The sequence below is a fragment of the Salvelinus namaycush genome, chromosome 37 (genome assembly GCF_016432855.1).
Source record: "Salvelinus namaycush isolate Seneca chromosome 37, SaNama_1.0, whole genome shotgun sequence".
In the NCBI taxonomy this organism is placed as follows: domain Eukaryota; kingdom Metazoa; phylum Chordata; class Actinopteri; order Salmoniformes; family Salmonidae; genus Salvelinus; species Salvelinus namaycush.
In genome coordinates this window covers 17,952,735-17,974,157 of record NC_052343.1, presented here as the reverse complement: position 1 = coordinate 17,974,157, position 21,423 = coordinate 17,952,735, and the positions used below count along the sequence as shown (strand labels likewise).

Below are 21,423 nucleotides of genomic sequence, written 5' to 3'. Positions count from 1 at the left end.
TGTTTAACAAAATCTCTTTCTCTGAGCAATTGAATTAGTATAAAATAATAAAATGTCCCCATTTTTTGGAACATACAATGTAGCTCAGAATTTTTTTATTATTTATTTTCTATTTTCTATTATTTTCTTTGCTCATCTTTATCAAGGGTGCCAATAATTTGGGACCCCACTGTAATTTATGTAGGCCTACGTGTAGGGTTATGATCTTTAATAGTTAATGGACACATGGATTGCGTTCTCACTCTTGGTTTGCTTCTAATAGGTCTTTGGGTCACAGTGTCTGTCGAGTTAACTTTATTGATCCCCAGAGGGGTGACTGGGTTTTGCCACCAGCAGCAGACATACAAAGCCAGTGAGACAGTTACGTGAAGGTTCACTGGCGGTGCCAGACATTTTTCACTGGGGAAGCTTTTTAAAGGAAGCACTTTCCAGCCAGCGATCCCAGTTGATTGGTGGTTATTCTGACCATAGACACAAGAAACCACATTAGATGGCTGTAGATTTGTGATTCCTCGCTTGCAAGTCAATATCAGACTGGGTATTTTGTAATCAAACATCATAATAACAAAAAAATTACAATAAATATAAGTACCTGACGACAGACACAAAGAAGCACATTAGATGTGCAGGACAATTGTATGTTGATGCTTGTAGATTTGTGATTTGTCTGTTAGCATGGAAATAACCTACCGTTACAATTAGAGCAAGCTAGCTAACTCGCTCTTACAGCAAATACATACATACGTTCATGATCTCCTGCTATCTGAAAGCATAACCAATGGTATAGTACCTATCAATATGTAAACTCAACCAACCAATAGGAATACATAAACATTGAATACATATTTCTGCAGTGTCAAGGGGAAACATAACCAACCCTGTTACACAAGCAAAATACACTTGATTTCAATACATCCTCAAAAACGTTCATAATGTTACCTAAGAAGATCCTATATATGAGGGGATACATTCCATAGCTTACTGCCTTGCTAGATACTAGCTAATTTTTTACAACTTTGCAACAAGTCAAGTGCAACAATTTTGAAACTGTCTGTCTGTTGGTCAAAAGTTCTCCATGTTCTCCAGGTGATCTCTCTGCTCTTGTCCGCCTGTAACCCCTGTCCTAGTAAACAGTCCAACCTGGTCTCTCAAAAGGTGAAATGGTTTTACAGGTTGAGGAGCTTAATATGATAGTAGAAACAAGATCATAGGTCCATCACAGCCTAATCCAGCCTTCCAGGAATCTAAACTCAGACCATCTCCTGTGCATGAGGCGCTTTGAGGGTGCTTCACACCGTTAAACGTGTTAGAGTTCAAAGCCTCAGAGCCGCTCTGACTATTGTAACATAAGTCCGCAACTCGAAAACAGCCAATGCAATGAGGTTCGTAAATATGTAATAATAAACCATCGGACTATGGCTGCTACACAGCTGTGGACTTAGTATTGAGCTCAAGAGTCTGTGTTAAATAGTATTGTGGTTAGTTTAATGTTTTAGTGTACTGAATAGACTAGGCATATTCCTTGGAAACAGAGGTTGGCCTACTTGCTAAAGTAGTTTCCATTTGTCAAGATGGCTTACTGTTTCAGTTTATACTGACTGTAAAATGTAAATAGGATTCCGTGCAAGCCTAAACTCTGAAGAAAATAAGTCACATTTAAAGATGCACTATGCAGAAATCGCTCCGCCATTTCCTGGTTGCTACAAAGGGTACCACTTTACTTGACACCCAGCATCATAACACGTGATGACACGGTCATAACCATGTCATGACCATGTAATAACAGCTGACATAACTTGTTATAATATGGTCATAACACTGTCATGACACATATTTACACCTGTTGTGACATATATTGTGTTATTTTATGGCTGGTTATGACACCTACATACAGTATGTCAAAACCTACCACACAAGGCAAAACATTCCATTACACCATAACCTACATGTCAACATTATGTTTATGCTATATATATATATTTTTTTTAATTGACCATTTTAAGTGATTGTAATTGTGCACATATTGATGTCAGACATGCACCTACCTCAATGCTGTGTTGCTGATGACTGGAATGAATGCAGCAGCAGATTTCAGGAGCAGGACAAGACACCCTCTTTTTGACTGATATATGTGCATGTATGGCATTATCTGGCATTATGATGTTCATAACGCTTCTTGACAGTGTCATAAAGTGTATTTTCTTAGTCCAAGTGACCCAGGATGGCCATAATGCTTCATGACAGTGTTATTTAAAATATGATGAGAAAGCATGACTGTAAAGAATTCATTACAACAACTAAGGATTTATGAAACAAACTTTCAAACGAAAGGAAACTTCTTGAAAGGGAAAAACTAATTTGAGTAAATGTGGGTTTTGACACTTTTATGTAGGTGTCATAACAGCCATAAAATAACGCAATATATGTCACAACAGGTGTAAATATGTGTCATGACAGTGTTATGACCATATTATAACAGGTTATGACAAGTTATGTCAGTTATGACTGTGTCATAACATGTTATGACACTGGGTGTCAAGTAAAGTGTTACCAAAATGGTAATAGTTTGCCTAATTTCAGTTTGTGACAAAACAAGCAAGTATAGTGTAGATAATCATTGTACCATCTAAACGGCTGTGAAATATATTTTCCATAACCAAAAATATTATATTTTTAGCTGTTTAAAGCTGGTGTACAAAACTAAAGTAAGACACAAAAACTCAATTTAAGCAAGGGATGCATAGTAATAGTGCACGTAGATCTGCCGCTTCTTAGACTTTCTTTCAATGAGAATGATAGATCTATAACTCACATTTCTATGTGAATTCGGTTAGGTCGCCCAAAAAGTAAAACGATTCAAAGAATTGAACTGCCTAGAATACGATTACAAGGAAAATCTCTATGGAAATTCCAGGTTAAATACACGCTTGGCAATGTGAAGCAGCACATTTTAACATTGCTCATAGAAGCATGAGTCAAAGTTCTGCAGAGAGAAATATATATATATATATAGGTTAGCTATAGGTTTATCATTTGGTCGGCAGCTATGTTGACTCTGTTTGTGTCCCGAATGGCAAATGGCATCCTATCCCCCATGTAGTGCACTACTTTTGACCAGGGCACTGGTCAAAACAAGTGCACTATGTAGTGAATATCATGCCATTTGGGACATAGGCTCTGGCTTCACGCTGCTGTAGCCATTAAAGCTGCTCTTATTCCCTGAAACACATCAGTCTTTGCAGAGCAGTACATTTTTCGCCTTGAGTTTTATAGGTGTTTTTAGAGTGAATGAAGTGTGGATTTTTCTGGCAGAAGCATATGGTTTCCTGTTCCTGGAAGTCAAGCTTTCTTGTTCTGGTTTTTCTTGGAAGTAAATAGGGAGATTCAAAAATCAGGATCTTTTACTTTATTTTTGAGACACTGACCGACAGGAAAGGTTTGGGTTGAGCTGCGTTTGTTGAATCAGGATGCATTTTAGGCATCTAGTGGGTTACATGACAAATGTGCCCTGACTTGTAAAAGAAGTTCAGTGTTTCAAAGCCTCTCTCTCTCTACCAAAAAAACCTCAATGGAAACCGTAGGCTTATCTACATAAACATACAGCAATAAAATCTGCTATTTAAATTGGTATTTGACTTTACCATGATGTTGCAGGGCTAAGTATCCTACTGAATTAGGCTACTAGACTAGGAGTTTGACGTCATCTAGCAGTAGAGTAGGCCATTTCACCCTACTTCACATCCATGCACTTGTATTTAGGTTAGCATGCAATGAAATGTAACTATGACAATTGGACCACATATTGTTATTGTTTTTATTCAGGAGAGTTAAACAATGTAACTTTTGAACTTAATAGAATGACCAATGGAATATCAAGGTGGGAGAAATTGTGACCTTTTCTAGAATGTGAAGTAGCATTTAAATGATCCTTAGTGTGAGGATTATGCTTGTTTTATAGAGCGCTAACATTTAGGAAATGCCTCATGAAAATTAGTAATGCACTATGCAAAACCACAACATCAGTTATTGAGGAAAGTGAACCAGTGTTGAGTATTATGAATACGTCTACCAGAATAGAACCTAGGCCTAAACATGAATAGGCCCCTACTTGTTCAGTGAGGTAGCCCTGCATGTGGAAAGAGGCTGTGTTTATTTTATATTGTAGTGGGTGTACTGGGTGTGTTAGTGCTGGACGATAGCAATACAGGAATGATGTACAGTAGCCTACTGTACTTAACAGCTGTTAGGCTATTCTATATCCACCCATTACTGTGGAAACAAATAATAGGCCACACCTACTCTCATTCTCGTCCTCTCAATCTGTGTGTCTCCAAAGAGACAGCACAGTGTGGAAAGTCCAAATTGAACTCTTGATCTTTTTACTTAATTATGTAGGCTAATAAGGAGTTCAAATTGCTCTCAGGGTGTTTAAGAACATTCTATTCTAACAGACTAGCCTTGACGAGGACTGTCAGCAAATCAATAGTTGTTATCGCACACAACACAACAGTGCTTCTTCTTAGCAAGGCCCCACAAAGAACCCATGTGTGATTATTGTGTCAGGCACTCCCCTTTCAACACCACAACCCTAACATTGGTCTTGTCTTGACCTTGTTCAAACCCCTAACCTCAGCCTGAACCATACCACTGTCCCTGTTCTTAACCCTTAACCCTGACCTTATCTTGGCCCCTACCTTAGTCCTGGTCTCATATCTGCCTTATATCTGCCCCTTTTTATAAACCTGCCCCCAACTTTACTATGACCCCTCTCTACGTACTAACCCTAGCCTACGTTTGAGTTTGTGGCAGAGTAGATCATAGAAAAATATGAATTATTCTATTAATTCTATTTCTATGGTGTAGAATGTAGGTGGCCATGTTTTGAGATAGCATCACTAAAACAAAGTGTTGTAGTTGTACTTTATTTACCGCTCTAAACCCAACATATAGTGGTTAGGTCAATAGCTTCTTCTCAGAGTGTATGAATTGAGCAGGTGTTTGTTTCCAACCCCATGTTAAAATAGAGTAGTAATACTGTTGGAGGACTTGGCATGGCTGAGAATAATTATCCTGTGGAAGCCAACAAAACGTTGTTCTAGTCCCATTAAAACCTTTGGGAGCATGATATCAGCGTGCAGATTTGGGTGGGGCTCACTGGAGTCAGTCGGGGCTGGGTGGGTGGGATCAGTCACACTCTGGTAGCTGGACCTTTAGCTCTGTCTCGTCTGGTGGTGTCGACCATGTCCAGACACTTTGCACTGGGATTAGCTTGGAGTCAGGAGGACGAGACTGGAGAGGGCCACCACTGTACTGCTGCTGCTTTTTCTCAGTGATTTGATTTAGATCGTATTAAAAACTGGTTTGAGTTCGAAGGGTTATTATTACACGTCTTGTTATAATAAGCCAGAGGCCTAACTAAGATTGTGTAGAGTTTATTTATTGAAGTGGGCTCCTTCAAGTTGTGAATCATACTTACCGAGGGTCGACCATGAAAACCAGTGTTCAAAATTATGAAAGAATGTTCGAGCCTCTTCAATTTCACAACAAAACCATTTCATAAATCATATTACCTCTCTCACTGAGGCATTATAACAGCTACAGATTTTTCTGCCGTATCAAAAGAGGTCTTAGTCTTGGCGTGTGTGTGTGTGTGTGTCTGTGGTGTGTGTGTGTGTGAGCATCCTAGCAAGCCAAACACAGAAGTCCACCACAGTACATTCTGTTCCCGCGGCATGCTGTGAGTGCTCCAATCAGTGCTGTCATTATGGATCTCCCACACGTATTATGTAGTGATTTATTATTCTTTTAATTGTTTTTGTCCAAGAAGACACAGTGCTCTCTGGGAGCATGTGTTTCTGTGGGAAGCCCTGTAATCGTATCAAGTTCTCTGCTACTCGCTGTTTAGGCCTACATCTGAGGCAGAACAAAGCAAAGTTGCTATAAAGAAAACAACTAGCATAAACACTGGGGAGAACTCTGAACATTGGCTTTCAACGCTGTGGTTCACCCGGCGGATCGCTTTTCACACCTGTACTATCTCCTCTGGACACCGTTCTACTGAACACATTCTATGGTTCTACTGAACACATTCAATGCCTGGATTAATATCCCATAGACTGAAAAACGAGTCCTCCTGCTGTGGACTAACAGGGAAAGCAGACCGGACGAGTTTCCTGCGCAAGTGTTACAATATAAATGAACGTGTCCATGTTATTCACTCATTTTATCCATGCACGTCAACGAGTGCCTGTGTTGCCGAATGCTAAAATACGCGCAGCAATCTTCTCATTGGTTTTCACAAGCATACAAAGCATACATGCTTGAAAGATGAAAGAGGAGAGTTAATCAACGATAACTAACTAAAAACTAACTAGGCTTCCCCTTTTATTTGTGGATTAATCATCAGAGTATATAAACACACGATTTTGTATGACTCCTGATCAAAACTTTACAAAGATCCAGCAAAAAAAGGACCATATGCATTTCAGGTAAAATAACAACCCCAGCGTTCATCTCCTAGGACAAACTAGCTAGCAATAGCTTACTGCCACAGTAACTGCTTCCTAGGCCTCGACTGAAGACAACTGCTTACTGCCACAGTAACTGCTTCCTAGGCCTCGACTGAAGACAACTGCTTACTGCCACAGTAACTGCTTCCTAGGCCTCGACTGAAGACAACAGCTTACTGCCACAGTAACTGCTTCCTAGGCCTCGACTGAAGACAACTGCTTACTGCCACAGTAACTGCTTCCTAGGCCTCGACTGAAGACAACTGCTTACTGCCACAGTAACTGCTTCCTAGGCCTCGACTGAAGACAACTGCTTACTGCCACAGTAAGCTCCTTCCTAGGCCTCGACTGAAGACAACTGCTTACTGCCACAGTAACTGCTTCCTAGGCCTCGACTGAAGACAACTGCTTACTGCCACAGTAACTGCTTCCTAGGCCTCGACTGAAGACAACTGCTTACTGCCACAGTAACTGCTTCCTAGGCCTCGACTGAAGACAACTGCTTACTGCCACAGTAACTGCTTCCTAGGCCTCGACTGAAGACAACTGCTTACTGCCACAGTAACTGCTTCCTAGGCCTCGACTGAAGACAACTGCTTACTGCCACAGTAACTGCTTCCTAGGCCTCGACTGAAGACAACTGCTTACTGCCACAGTAACTGCTTCCTAGGCCTCGACTGAAGACAACTGCTTACTGCCACAGTAACTGCTTCCTAGGCCTCGACTGAAGACAACTGCTTACTGCCACAGTAACTGCTTCCTAGGCCTCGACTGAAGACAACTGCTTACTGCCACAGTAACTGCTTCCTAGGCCTCGACTGAAGACAACTGCTTACTGCCACAGTAACTGCTTCCTAGGCCTCGACTGAAGACAACTGCTTACTGCCACAGTAACTGCTTCCTAGGCCTCGACTGACGACAACTGCTTACTGCAACGCTAACTGGGAGGCTTCCGAGTGGCGCAGTGGTCTAAGGCACTGCATCTCAGTGCTAGAGGCATCACTACAGACCTTGGTTCGAGTCCAGGCTGTATCACAAGCGGCTGTGATTGGGAGTCCCATAGGGCGGTGCACAATTGGCCCAGCATTGCCCTGGTTTGGCCGGGGTAGGCCGTCATTGTAAATAAGAATTTGTTCTTAACTGACTTGCCTAGTTAAAAAATAAAAACGGCTTACTAGGCCTTGACTGAAAACAACAGCTTACTGCAACAGTAACTGCTTCCAAACCCTTGAAAGAAGACAACTGCTTACTGCAACGCTAACTGCTACCTAGGCCTTGACTGAAGTCTTCTTACTTGACCCAGAAGCTGGTTCTAGTTCATTAGTCTCTTTGCCATAATCTCATATCCAGCCTAAAACGTTGGGTGGAAGAAGAGGCAACTTGGTATGTTGCCTCTTCATGGTAGTGCCCCGTGCTGCTCTGAGGGGATGCTCTGGTTTAGAAAGGCAGGAGGAGAGCCAAGTATAGGCCTGTACACACACATACACACACACGCGCGCTTGGGCGTACACGCACTGCAATGAGATTGTGTTGTTTTTTTAACCTCAAGATTGACCAGATTGATACTGCATACAATACGGTCTTAACCAAATGAATGTTCCTCTGCGTGTTAGACTAGATAGACAAAGACAAACCTTTGATGTGATGCTGAAGTTGTGAATAAACGTTTTTGGCATGACTGCTCTGTTGGCTTTTTTCTCAGCAGGACAATGTAGACCGAGCCTCCAATCACAGACCAGCAGATCTAATTGGGCCGAGTTTCCAGAAGTCAACCAATCGGAAATCTCCTAACCATCAAGGTTGGTGTTCTTAGAATGTCAGTACTTAGAAATTGGCATGGAAATATTCATTTGATTATTGTGTCACTGCTCAAATTATTTGACAGATGTAGACTAGTTATATGGTGTAAGTGTTGATGGTCTGTCAGTACATTTCCAGAAGTAGGATGTAACATATTAGAGGCTGCATAATTGACCTCAGAAAACAAAGACAACTGTTTAATAATAATAATCACAGTTTTTTACTCTGAGAATACTAACGTCACTAACAAGATTATGTTCTGAAATGTGGCCTATTTGTATTGGAATTGCAGCTTCAGACGATCCTTATCACATTGTTAATTCCCAGATCCGAGATTTGAGCTTCTCATTTTCTGTATTCCAGTTTAATTGTGTGTGTGTCTTTTCAGTGTTTGTGTGTGCATGCGCGCGCGCTTTGATATGGGTGGGGGGGTTACTGTTGACGCATTTTATGGCAGAGGGCTCCGTTGCTCGTTAAATTCAGATTAGGATGTATATTCTGGGGCTCTTCCGCTGTAAACATTTCAGCAGTTCAAAGGGAGATTTGTAAAGACATGGGGTGCCATTATAATTAAGCTTTCAATCTAATTGTGTTATACAAATTTCATCCATGATAATCGGAGCATGAGATTTACGCACAATATTGCCCCAGCATGGGAGGTAAAGCTTGAAGGTTTTTGAACTGTCTGGTAGTGGATGAGAAAGCTTGGTGCTGTCATGGAAATAAATGGAGCAGAAATTACATTTGTCATTTTTTTACTGTCAAGGGAGAGCACTGCACTGGAATTTATGAATGGGGAAACAGATAATAATTTTCACAGTGATTCCATCACAAATGATCTATAATAATATGAGAGTTAGGGTAAAAAAAGAAAAGAATGCTAGAAAAGAACGCTTTGTAAAACATATATTTGCCACAAAATGTTTACTATGTGCAAAGACCTCCCTCCCTCCATAATATCAAGATCAGATTGAGGGAATACATTAATTAATCATGGAATGCATTGATAACCATTGTATACTTGAAAGGCAACTGTTCATTGTTTAGACCGTTGAAACATTACATTTCAACATTGGTCAATATTATTAATATAGACCCTTTGATAACGCATTGTCTAATATCCATATAGGGATGGGCATTTAACATTTTTTTAAACTGTTTGAGTATCAAATAAATGACAAACAATATCTTTAGTACACAAGGCCCACACTGGAAAAAAATGTGCAAATTTACAATTGAAGTCGGAAGTTTACATACACTTAGGTTGGAGTCATTAAAACTAGTTTTTCAACCACTCCACAAATTTCTTGTTAACGAAATTTGTGGAGTGGTTGAAAAACTAGTTTTAATGACTCCAACCTAAGTGTATGTAAACTTCCGACTTCAATTGTAAATTTGCAAAAAAAATTCCAGTGTGGGCCTTGTGTACTAAAGATATTGTTTGTCATTTATTTGATACTCAAACAGTTTAAAAAAAATAGGTAGGCCTTGTATTTCAAGGCCTACTGTAGTTTTGGCAAATCGGTCAGGACATCTACTTTGTGCATGACACAAGTCATTTTTCCAACAATTGTTTACAGACAGATTATTTCACTTATAATTACCTGTATCACAATTCCAGTGGGTCAGAAGTTTACATATACTAAGTTGACTGTGCCTTTAAACAGCTTGGAAAATTCCAGAAAATGTCTTGGCTTTAGAAGCTTCTGATAGGCTAATTTACATCATTTGAGTCAATTGGAGGTGTAGCTGTGGATGTATTTCAAGGCCTACCTTGAAACTCAGTGCCTCTTTGCTTGACATCATGGGAAAAGCAAAAGAAATCAGCCAAGACCTCAGAAAAACAATTGTAGAACTCCACAAGTCTGGTTCATCCTTGGGAGCAATTTCCAAACGCCTGAAGGTACCACGTTCATCTGTACAAACAATAGTACGCAAGTATAAACACCATGGGACCACGCAGCCGTCCTACCACTCAGGAAGGAGACGTGTTCTGTCTCCTAGAGATGAACGTACTTTGGTGCAAAAAGTGTAAATCAATCCCAGAACAACAGCAAAGGACCTTGTGAAGATGCTGGAGGAAACAGGTACAAATGTATCTATAACCACAGTAAAAACGAGTTCTATATTGACATAACCTGAAAGGCCGCTCAGCAAGGAAGAAGCCACTGCTCCATAACCGCCATAAAAAAAGCCAGACTACGGTTTGCAACTGCACATGGGGACAAAGATTTTACTGTTTGGAGAAATGTCCTCTGGTCTGAGGAAACAAAAATAGAACTGTTTGGCCATAATGACCATTGTTATGTTTGGAGGAAAAAGGGGGAGGCTTGCAAGCCGAAGAACACCATCCCAACCGTGAAGCACGGGGTGGCAGCATTATGTTGTAGGGGTGCTTTGCTGCAGGAGGGACTGGTGCACTTCACAAAATAGATGGCATCATGAGGGGGCAAAATGATGTGGATATATTGAAGCAACATCTCAAGACATCAGTCAGGAAGTTAAAGCTTGGTTGCAAATAGGTCTTCCAAATGGACAATGACACCAAGCAAGGAGGCCTACAAATCTGGCTCAGTTACACCAGCTCTGTCAGGAGGAATGGGCCACAATTCACCCAACTTATTGTGCAAGGCTACCCAAAACGTTTGACCCAAGTTAAACAATTTAAAGGCAATGCTACCAAATACGAATTGAGTGTATGTAAACTTCTGACCCACTGGGAATGTGATAAAAGAAATAAAAGCTGAAATAAATCATTCTCTCTACTATTATTCTGACATTTCACATTCTTAAAATAAAGTGGTGATCCTAACTGACCTAAGACAGGGAATTCTTACTAGGATTAAATGTCAGGAATTGTGAAAAACTGAGTTTAAATGTATTTGGCTAAGGTGTATGTAACTTTCCGACTTCAACTGTATCTGCCAACAGCGTGCAACAGTGCCGAATTTATCATAACGATTACAGATAACAAGTTCTAATTGCTAAATTGCCCCATATACAGTACCAGTCAAAACAAAACAATTCACACCATGAAATAAATGAAATAGCACAAATTGGTGGATGAGTGTGCATGGAGAGAGACGTGCCTAACGCTTTGTCGCCACACACTATTAGAATATTTCTTTTTGCCTCTGTTTAAAGATCAAGTTTTGACATCAGTTCCAGTATTTGAGTACTCAATTACTCATGTTCATCCCTAAATCCATAGCACAATGTTTATGACATCAAAGCTCATACATATTTCTCATACATATTTCTGGTGTTATGACATTGTTGTAGTGCTATAATCCTCTGTGAAATTCCGATCTCTTTTTCCCCAAAACCCACACTTGTGCTTATAGGATTTTAATTGAGCTGAGGGCTAAGACCTACTTTGTGTGTTTGTCATAAACCTCATTGGTGCTTAGCAGGAAGAACAACAGTCTTTTGTTGGAATGGCACCCTGGATAATTTGATATTTCAGGAATGAGAAAGATTGAAGCAGTTTGTTATAGGTTTGCTTTTAAAAGGACAGATATAATTTGTCAACACACACAAATGTACTGTACAAACTGACCCGGGTATGTTATGACATGTTCTTATGAGATGTTATAACATTGTTGTGTTAAGAAATGTCTTGATGTCAAGGTGCAGTTTTGTTGACATGGCTAAATCCTTTTGCAGATAATTAAGTACGTCAGTAGCGAGAATTAGTACTAGGCCGAAATGAGGTGAAAGATTATTTGTGTTTTGCGCTGGTACTGTGTGTGTGTGTGTGTGTGTGGGGGGGGGGGGGTGTATCATGGTGTTGTGCTGTTAATGGGACTAAAGGTTTTAAGTCTCTGGTGTGGTAGTTTTGCCATCATTTCTTGTGTCCTATTAACCAGTCCAGTAGTAGTCTAGTATTCGTTGCCTTTGCAGCCTTTCACAGCCTTTGCAGTCTGCCTTTAGTTCAGTGTTGCTTGAACTATTTTACTTACTATTTCCTTTGTTCATACATAGGCTACACTGAAGGCCAGGTGCGGTCTGGTCGCTGAAGAGTTAATATGAGATCTTTATCATACAGAACTGTGGTATGCAGTGAATAATGTGTTTGGGCTCCATTCTTAAAGAAACCTCATGGGACGCTCCCCTTCAAAATGATTGGTTCCTCCTCTCTCTCCCATACATTCCCATGAGTGGGGCTGGGCAGGTGGGAGAGAGATTAGCAGGAGATATCAGATAAACACTGCTGCCTACATCCCAAATGACACCCTATTTCCTATTTAGTGCACTACTTTTGACCGGAGCCTTATGGGCACTGCTCTGGTCAAAAGTAGTGCACCATTTAGGGGATAAGGTGACCTTTGGCCCTTGGTCTAAAGTAGTGGACTATAAGGATAGGGTGCCATTTGGGACACAGCCACTGCTGCTGCTACCCTGACTAGGCTGTTTGTGAGCAGCAGGATCTCATCCTCATTCTCCACCCACTTGCTCACTCCCCACTCCTTGTCATGGATTGAACAATGGTGGGCACTCCCTCTCCAGCCAATCTTTACACCAATGCAATGCTTTTAAATCCTTGACGGGGATTGTGCAAATTCACACTTTGGGAGAAGTGTGGAGAGTCGCGATGCAGCCTTCAGTTATTGCATAAGGAGATAAGTCATGGTGGAGTGCAGGAGGCTGGGGTTACGTCCCAAATGGCACCCTATTCCCTATGTAATGCACTATAGGGCTCATAGGGCTCTGGTCAAAAGTAGTGCCTTATTAAGGGAATAGAGAGCCATTTGGGACTGAATATGGAGGACATACATAGCTATAGGCTGAGGCTGAATCTCAGGGGCCCCTCAGCAGGGTTGTTGTGATCCAGACACGACAGGCCCAGGGAGGGGTTTAGGCTAGGCCTGGCAAGGCATTCTTCTCCAGGTCCCACCCCCCACCACAAACACTTAATTTAGATTTCTTTCTCTGAATTCTATGAGGCCTTAACTTAGTGAATAATGTTAAAAGGGCCAGAGATAATTAGACACCTGTGATAATCTGAAGTACCCAAAATGGCCACTAGATGTCTTGTGATAGATTATATAAAATCCTTGAAAGATACCAACATTCTGGTAGTTTACTGGTAAACAGTAATATAACCTACGGCTGAAGCATAGGGCTGTACTCCAAATAGCACCCTCTTCCCTATATAGTGTACTACTTTTTACCAGAGCCCTATGGGCCATAGGGTGCCATTTGGGACAAACAAGACTGATGGAAGTGTGGTTGTGTCTGCCCCAGCCCCAAACCCAGGCAGGCACAGTTGCTAGGTAATAAATCCTATCAATGGTTCCGATGCGCTCCAATAATACACTTTCTAGTTGAGAAGTTAACTTGTATTTCAAGTATCAAGGTCCTGTTCCAAAAGTTATTCCTTTAGGGCGGCAGGTACCATAGTGGTTAGAGCTTTGGGCCAATAACTGGTAAGGTTGTTGGATTGAATCCCCGTTCAAATCTGTCATTCTTCCCCTGAACAAGACAGTTAACCCGGTAGGCCGTCATTGTAAATAAGAATTTGTTCTTAACTGACTTGCCTAGTTAAATAAAGGTTAAAACAAATGATGCTTTGTTGAGAGTCATAGGCCCTGGCTTGTAGCCCTGGCTGGCGCTCAGGTTTTGATGAAATCTGGAACAGGCAATATCCAATCACGCATTCCTCAGATGAAAGACGTGGTGAGGAGGGTTCTTTTGAGATGATGGTAGCTGATGTAAATTAAATACGCAGATTTAAACTGATTAAGTGTTTCCCAAGAACAGGCTTCTGCTCATTCTGATTGGGCTTTGATTTTTGCTTTGCTTTTTCTCCACCCCTCCTGTCCTCAGTGGGTGTGTACTGGCACTCCGTATTGTCCCAGTATTGTCCTAGTCACTGTAGAACCACGCTGTACAGTTAAGACTGTATCTGTGTGAACCGTGAAAGAATGGGTCCGCTGATTCCTTTCACGTGGGCCATTTTTTCCTGTGTTGTCTTCATGTCGTCCGGTCACCTCGTCACATCCCAAGGACGCTGTGCCATTTCCCGACTTCCACCCCAGCCATGCCAGCTCCCCTTTGTTTTCTACACATTTGAATGCTAATTGACAGTGGCTGGTTAGAGGGACTGGGCTACGTTGTCAACACGTCACTTTTACTAAAGTACTTTTTGATTTGTTATCCCGAACTCCTGATAAGAGCAACTAAACTATCACACATATTATTCCCCTTTAGTTTAGTAGGAGTGTGTGTAGCAGGAGTACATTGGGAAAGGGCAGGGGGGAAATTTGGTTGAGATGACGCCACTCATAATTAATTCAGATAGAAAGATTATAATGAATACATACATTCCTGAGTGGTTGTAAAGAAAAGCCATATGGAATTTGGTCCATATAATGGTCTGCTAAACATCGGAAACATCCCAAACAGCTTTTATGGAGTTATCACCTGGCCTTGCCAGCCTTTTCCCTTTTACAAATTAATAATAGACAGTGAAAAGGGAAGCTTCGGCTGTTGAAGCAGACGGGCTGGAATGCTGAGAGAGAGTGGGGGAACCATTCCGTCGCGATGGAGGGCTTTATGCTAACCGCTACGCCACGCCACCAGCCAGCCCCGGTTTGGATCCTACAGTACTGACATAGTGTGTGTCCCAACTGGCACCCTATTGCCTAGGTAATGCACCCTATTGCCTAGGTAATGCACCCTATTGCCTAGGTAATGCACCCTATTGCCTAGGTAATGCACCCTATTGCCTAGGTAATGCACCCTATTGCCTAGGTAATGCACCCTATTGCCTAGGTAATGCACCCTATTGCCTAGGTAATGCACCCTATTGCCTAGGTAATGCACCCTATTTTCTATGTAATGCACCCTATTTTCTATGTAGTGCTCTACTTTTGACCAGAGCCCTATGGCCTCTGGTCAAAAGTAGTGTTCTATATAGGGAATACAAACAGGACAGACAAACAGGACAGGCCCTGAATAAGACAGACAATAACCTGAATAGGGATCTGTCTGTGACTTGTTGTTGTCTCACTGAGAGACAGTGAGGGGCTGTCAGAGTTACAGTTGGATTGACGCTGTTCTAGACTGACTTAGCATATTTTTAGTTGTAGTAGGAGTATGACATGGGTTCAATTAGTATTTGTTTTCTTTCAACTACTTTGAGCGTTTGAATGGGCAGGGTTTGCACTTTTGGGACTATTGCATTGGTTCCATTGTGCTAGGCAACCTCAGTCAAGCGCAACTAAAGTTTTTGACAGAAAACAAATACCATTTGATCCCAGGATAGTATGTAGGCTATTATATTCTTTTATACAAATAATTATTGTTTTTTGTACGATGAGTTTTTGTTTTTGACAATACAAAACATACACATAGAAACGACAGCATTCAAACACACACAAACATCATCCTTCACCGACCCACCTGCTCACACCCCCATCTCCAGAAACCACATCACTCTCCGCCACATGGCCTCAGACTGCACCATTTTGTTTCTCTCTGTCGCCCACGCCCTTTCAACATTTAGACAATAAAGCATTTGACCTTTCCATTGTGTTAACGATTGAGGATTGGTTGATTTCCAGTTTTAAGTATACGTTTTTTCAAGATGATTGACGAGAAAAGTATTCTCCAACCAATCATGTATCTCCCTGCACCCTCATATTCCATGTCTTGAAATATGCAGCCAGACGGATTAAAGTACATTTATATTGTAATTCTTCTGACAGACATCTTTCTAACTCCACCCATAACTTTTTGAATGTATAACATTCCCAGAAGGCATGGATTACTGAGTCATTATTAGTTTTACACTTAAGACATGACTCTGTGACTCTGCCATTGTGGTGTAGAATTTGGGAATTTTGTCTCTTGTATAATAAATTATATACTTTAGTTTATACTGGATTAAGCATACATTTTTGTTAACTGTAATTCCGTTAGTTACGTTCCAACATTCCCTCCATCTTATGCCAATATCTGTTATTTTTATGTCATGGTTTTAATCGTTAATATTTTTTTCTAAGAGGCTATTATATTCTAATGTATTATTCAGCCATATCAAAATAAGCCTGAAACCTGAATGAGATGTTCTCAGTCCAAAATGTAAATTCTGCCAATTTGATTTAATCAGAGAGTGAGACGACTGCTCTTAATAAGGTATTCAGCGTTCAGATTGCATGACAGCCATTTAAGGAAATTGAACAGCGCCCTCCCTCTCTCTTTCTCCTTGCCTCTGCATGAGACGGATCTCTAGACTAACGAGACAATTTTATGTCAGGTTAGTGTTAGCCACTGGCACTGGAGGGAGTTGTAGAATTCCTTTTCCCGGTAGAATTCCTTTTCCTAGAATTCCTTTTCCCAGTAGAATTCCTTTTCCTAGAATTCCTTTTCCTGGTAGATCTCACTGCAAGACAAGATGTAATTGTGGTCACAACTTCATTTAGACAGTCCAGTCTCTCTAGCCTAATTCAGGGACTACTTGAAATGTAAAAAATATACATAATTTGAGAAAATGAGCAGGTGCCCTATAACAGACAGTACTGGAAGTTATTATTAGATATTATAAGCGGGGTGGTTCGAGCCCTGAATGCTGATTGACTGACAGCTGTGGTATATCAGACCGTATACCACGGGAATGACAAAACATTTATTTTTTTACTCTAATTACGTTGGTAACCAGTTTATAATAGCAATAAGGCACCTCGGGTTTGTGGTATATAGCCAATATACCACGGCTAAGGGCTGTATCCAGGCACTTGTCGTGCTAAGAACATCCCTTAGGCATGGTATATTGGCCATATACCACACCCCCTCGTGCCTTATTGCTTAAGTGTCTAAACCTTTATGTGCTCCCCTGACCCTGCATCTACCTTCTGACGGACCAGACCTTCTACTCCTGACCTTGGCTCTATTCCAGACAGACTGCTATTAGCCTTGTGCCCCACTAGCATCTGCTGTTCCTGAACCCAAGCATCCTGTTCCATCCCTTCCCATCCCCGTCTATGCTTGTTGTCCTCGTGCTTCATAACCATCCTGTCACTGGCTGTGCTTGTCTTGTTAATAATAATATTACATGGGATTTATACAGTCTTTTCAACGACCCAAAGTCTCTGAAAGGTCGCTTTGTTGTCCATATGCTTCATCCTCATCCTGTCGCTTTCCATCCCATCTTAATCTTCAATCCCTGGCTCTGCTAGCCTTGTCCATGTGCTTCATCCCCATTCCATTCTTGGCTTTGCCTGTTGTCCCATCCTGTCTCTGTCTGGGCTTGCCTTGTTGTCCCATCCTGTCTCTGTCTGGGCTTGCCTTGTTGTCCCATCCTGTCTCTGTCTGGGCTTGCCTTGTTGTCCCATCCTGTCTCTGTCTGGGCTTGCCTTGTTGTCCCATCCTGTCTCTGTCTGGGCTTGCCTTGTTGTCCCATCCTGTCTCTGTCTGGGCTTGCCTTGTTGTCCCATCCTGTCTCTGTCTGGGCTTGCCTTGTTGTCCCATCCTGTCTCTGTCTGGGCTTGCCTTGTTGTCCCATCCTGTCTCTGTCTGGGCTTGCCTTGTTGTCCCATCCTGTCTCTGTCTGGGCTTGCCTTGTTGTCCCATCCTGTCTCTGTCTGGGCTTGCCTTGTTGTCCCATCCTGTCTCTGTCTGGGCTTGCCTTGTTGTCCCATCCTGTCTCTGTCTGGGCTTGCCTTGTTGTCCCATCCTGTCTCTGTCTGGGCTTGCCTTGTTGTCCCATCCTGTCTCTGTCTGGGCTTGCCTTGTTGTCCCATCCTGTCTCTGTCTGGGCTTGCCTTGTTGTCCCATCCTGTCTCTGTCTGGGCTTGCCTTGTTGTCCCATCCTGTCTCTGTCTGGGCTTGCCTTGTTGTCCCATCCTGTCTCTGTCTGGGCTTGCCTTGTCCTCGTGCTCCAGAGCCAAAGGTAATTGATGAACGCTGCTGTCTGCTCTCATGGCATTTTAAGAGTGTCTAATTTATGGCAGTAATATTGTAGGGCCAGGTCTGCTGTGATAGTTGCTTGTTTGATGGGCATAAATAAAGATGTTTATGTCCTTAAAACTTCTGCCAAGCTCCACTAGTGCAATTTTTATATTTTCTAAACACAGTGTCAAAGACAAATCCTGACCCTGTTGCCCCATTGGGTGTGTGTCTGTGTGTGTGTGAGTTTTTGCCTGTCACGGTTCTAGCTAATAAATTGGGCCGGAAGCTTATTGTTGACAATCTAGTATGGCAATTATCCAACCACGCCCACAAATATCTTGATCGGATTGGATCTTCGTTCTAGAGTTTCACCCCCACATGTAACGGCATGTAGACGACATGCCTGACTACTTAGGTATAAGTAACTTTATGTTATCTTGTTACAAAACACTTGAATACTATTCACCTAACACAAAGCTATTTTAGACCGTACAGTACACTTCTGTAGCCTACGTGTGTCTTTAACTCTCCAGGATCTTGTAGAGAAGGGGCTTACCTCACTGACTATTAATACTGACAGATTAGGCACCTGTGATACAGCTGGTTAGGGGACACCTTTTCAGGAAAGGTTCCTCAAAAGGCATAGGTTAGTCTGCCTGTCTGTCAGCTGCAGCTCTGTATGAGGGGGGCGGGTGGGGGGGGGAAGCAACTGCATCACTGGGTCAGCATAGGTTGTGGGGAGATACTGGGGGCTGTTCTCAATGGCTCATTATTTGTTTGAATATTAGGCTATAGTTACATGCTTTACATTTGAAAATACGTACAATGGTTCATTATGAAGGAATTATAAGATTTGGGTCGAAAAGTCTTCAGAGTATTAATGTAGATTAATACTATTTAGGCTTGCAAATCCATAGTATGCAAATCGATGCCATGATGCAACATTTAGAAAATGTGGTGTGCCCTATTGCACATGCTATGGATTTCACCATTCAAAGTGATTGATTTAAACCACAACATAGAATAAATGAATGAAGAATTGCTTTGGTCTTTCTACTTACCTCGGCCCAGCCAGGTAACAATAGCATACAGTGCAGAACATTCTAATTGCCAAAGTGGACATCCAAAGCCCTGAATTGCATGGTAGAGTTTGAGCAGCATCTAGTGGTGAAATAGGTAACTGCAGTATAGCAATGGGGAATTAAAGGGGAAACTTGAGAAAATATCAGTAGTTTTCTATTACTGGCTGTCCATTGTCTCAGAGATTATGATTATTGGGAGATGACATGCCCTGCAGACACTCCCCCACGGTAATGAAACTAACAATACGTCCCAAATGGCACCCTATTCCTTACCTTGTGAACTATATAGGGAATAGGGTGCCATTTGGGACATAACTCTGAACTGTCAAAACTTCCATCCACCATTGTCTCACTGGGAGTGACCTCTGTGCCTCTTAACCAATGGCCTGGTTTGATCTCTTACCCTGAGGCCAGTAGTGATTATGCTGAAGGATGGGAGTATTGAGACTACAGGTCTCGGCTTGTACTCTAGTCTTCCCCAGAGATACAGAGAGCCTTGATAACATGAACATGTAGTTAACGTAGGGAGTGTTTCAACAGGTGAATTAGCTTCACTGCCTGACAGGTTGGTAATGATGATTAAGCTACGTCATGTTAGGGTTTTTGTGTGTGTGCAGCTACACTGCAAAACTGGTTGGTGATGACAGGTGTGCATGAAGTATTGAGAGAAGTAGATTCTTACACATGTAACCTACATGCATGAATAAAGCACGTGAACAGTAGAGGTCAACCTGGTGCACTAGAGATTTTTGGGATGTGCATATGATATAACACACACACACACACATACACTTTGTGTCTGTCTCTGAATATCACACACACAGACTCTCTCTCTCTTTCTCCTGTCACTGTCTCCTTGTCTCTCCCTCCTCCCCCTACAGAAGATGATGTGGACCTGGAGGCGCTGGTGAATGACATGAACTCCTCGTTCGAGAGCCTGTACTCCACATGCAGCAGCGTGCAGTCTGAGTCAGTTCCCCTCCTGCAGCACAACGGCCAGGTGCATGTGCACCGCAGCGCCCCCATGCCCCCCCACAACCACACCTCCGCCAGCGAGCTGCAGCACAGCCCCACCTCCCCCAAACAGAGACTCCTACGCTCCCAGCCCATGCACATCCTCGCCGTCAGGTATGTCTACTGTGTTGGCACACACACACACACACACACACACACACACACACACACACACACACACACACACACACACACACACACACACACACACACACACACACACACACACACAGCACTTACTGGACACAGTTGTGTGCCTGGCATGCTGTTGGTGAGCACACACAACACACCCACACCTGATAGATAAAAGTCCTCTATCAATCAATCAAATGTATTTATAAAGACCTTCTTACATCAGCTGTTGTCACAAAGTGCTGTACAGAAACAAGGGACCATGTTCTCATGGTCCATCTAAACAATGTACATCTAAACAAGGGACCATGTTCTTATGGTCCATCTAAACAATGTACATCTAAACAAGGGACCATGTTCTTATGGTCCATCTAAACAATGTACATCTAAACAAGGGACCATGTTCTTATGGTCCATCTAAACAATGTACATCTAAACAAGGGACCATGTTCTTATGGTCCATCTAAACAATGTACATCTAAACAAGGGACCATGTTCTTATGGTCCATCTAAACAATGTACATCTAAACAAGGGACCATGTTCTTATGGTCCATCTAAACAATGTACATCTAAACAAGGGACCATGTTCTCAGTATGCTCTGTGAGGACAGGTATATGTGCTTATTATAGTTCATAGTTTTGCCTAGCCGCAATCTCTGTGTGACCCATTCTCCCCCTGTCACTTTCCCCTTGTCCTAACATAGCTTAGCAGAGGGGGAGACCAAGTTAAAATTCTCTTTAATTCTAGAAACAGGGTGTCAACTGCTCCCATAAGCTGAGAGGAACTTTTATTCACCTCTGGTCTTAATGGAATCTAAAACGGTCTGTCAGAGTTGTAGCATCCATTATTTTGGATCCCTAGAGAAAGTTTGGCACTGGCTGGTAATGAGCTGTATCATTGGTGTATTCTGTCAGATTGAAATGATACAGTCCTGACCTCCGAATAGCACCCTGCTCCTGCCTCACATGGAACTGCATCAAACACTTCTCC

At 42.0% G+C, this 21,423-nt stretch overlaps 1 protein-coding gene across 1 annotated transcript in view; it reads left to right on the top strand.

Annotated features, from left to right (window-relative positions):
- Positions 1-21,423, top strand: part of LOC120031018 (growth factor receptor-bound protein 10-like) — an 86,705-nt gene that overhangs the window by 26,190 nt on the left and 39,092 nt on the right. Inside the window, exons 3-4 of the mRNA XM_038976537.1 lie at positions 8,212-8,308; positions 20,167-20,413. Of these exons, the coding sequence (XP_038832465.1) occupies positions 8,212-8,308; positions 20,167-20,413 (344 nt within the window). The remainder of the gene's footprint in view (positions 1-8,211; positions 8,309-20,166; positions 20,414-21,423) is intronic.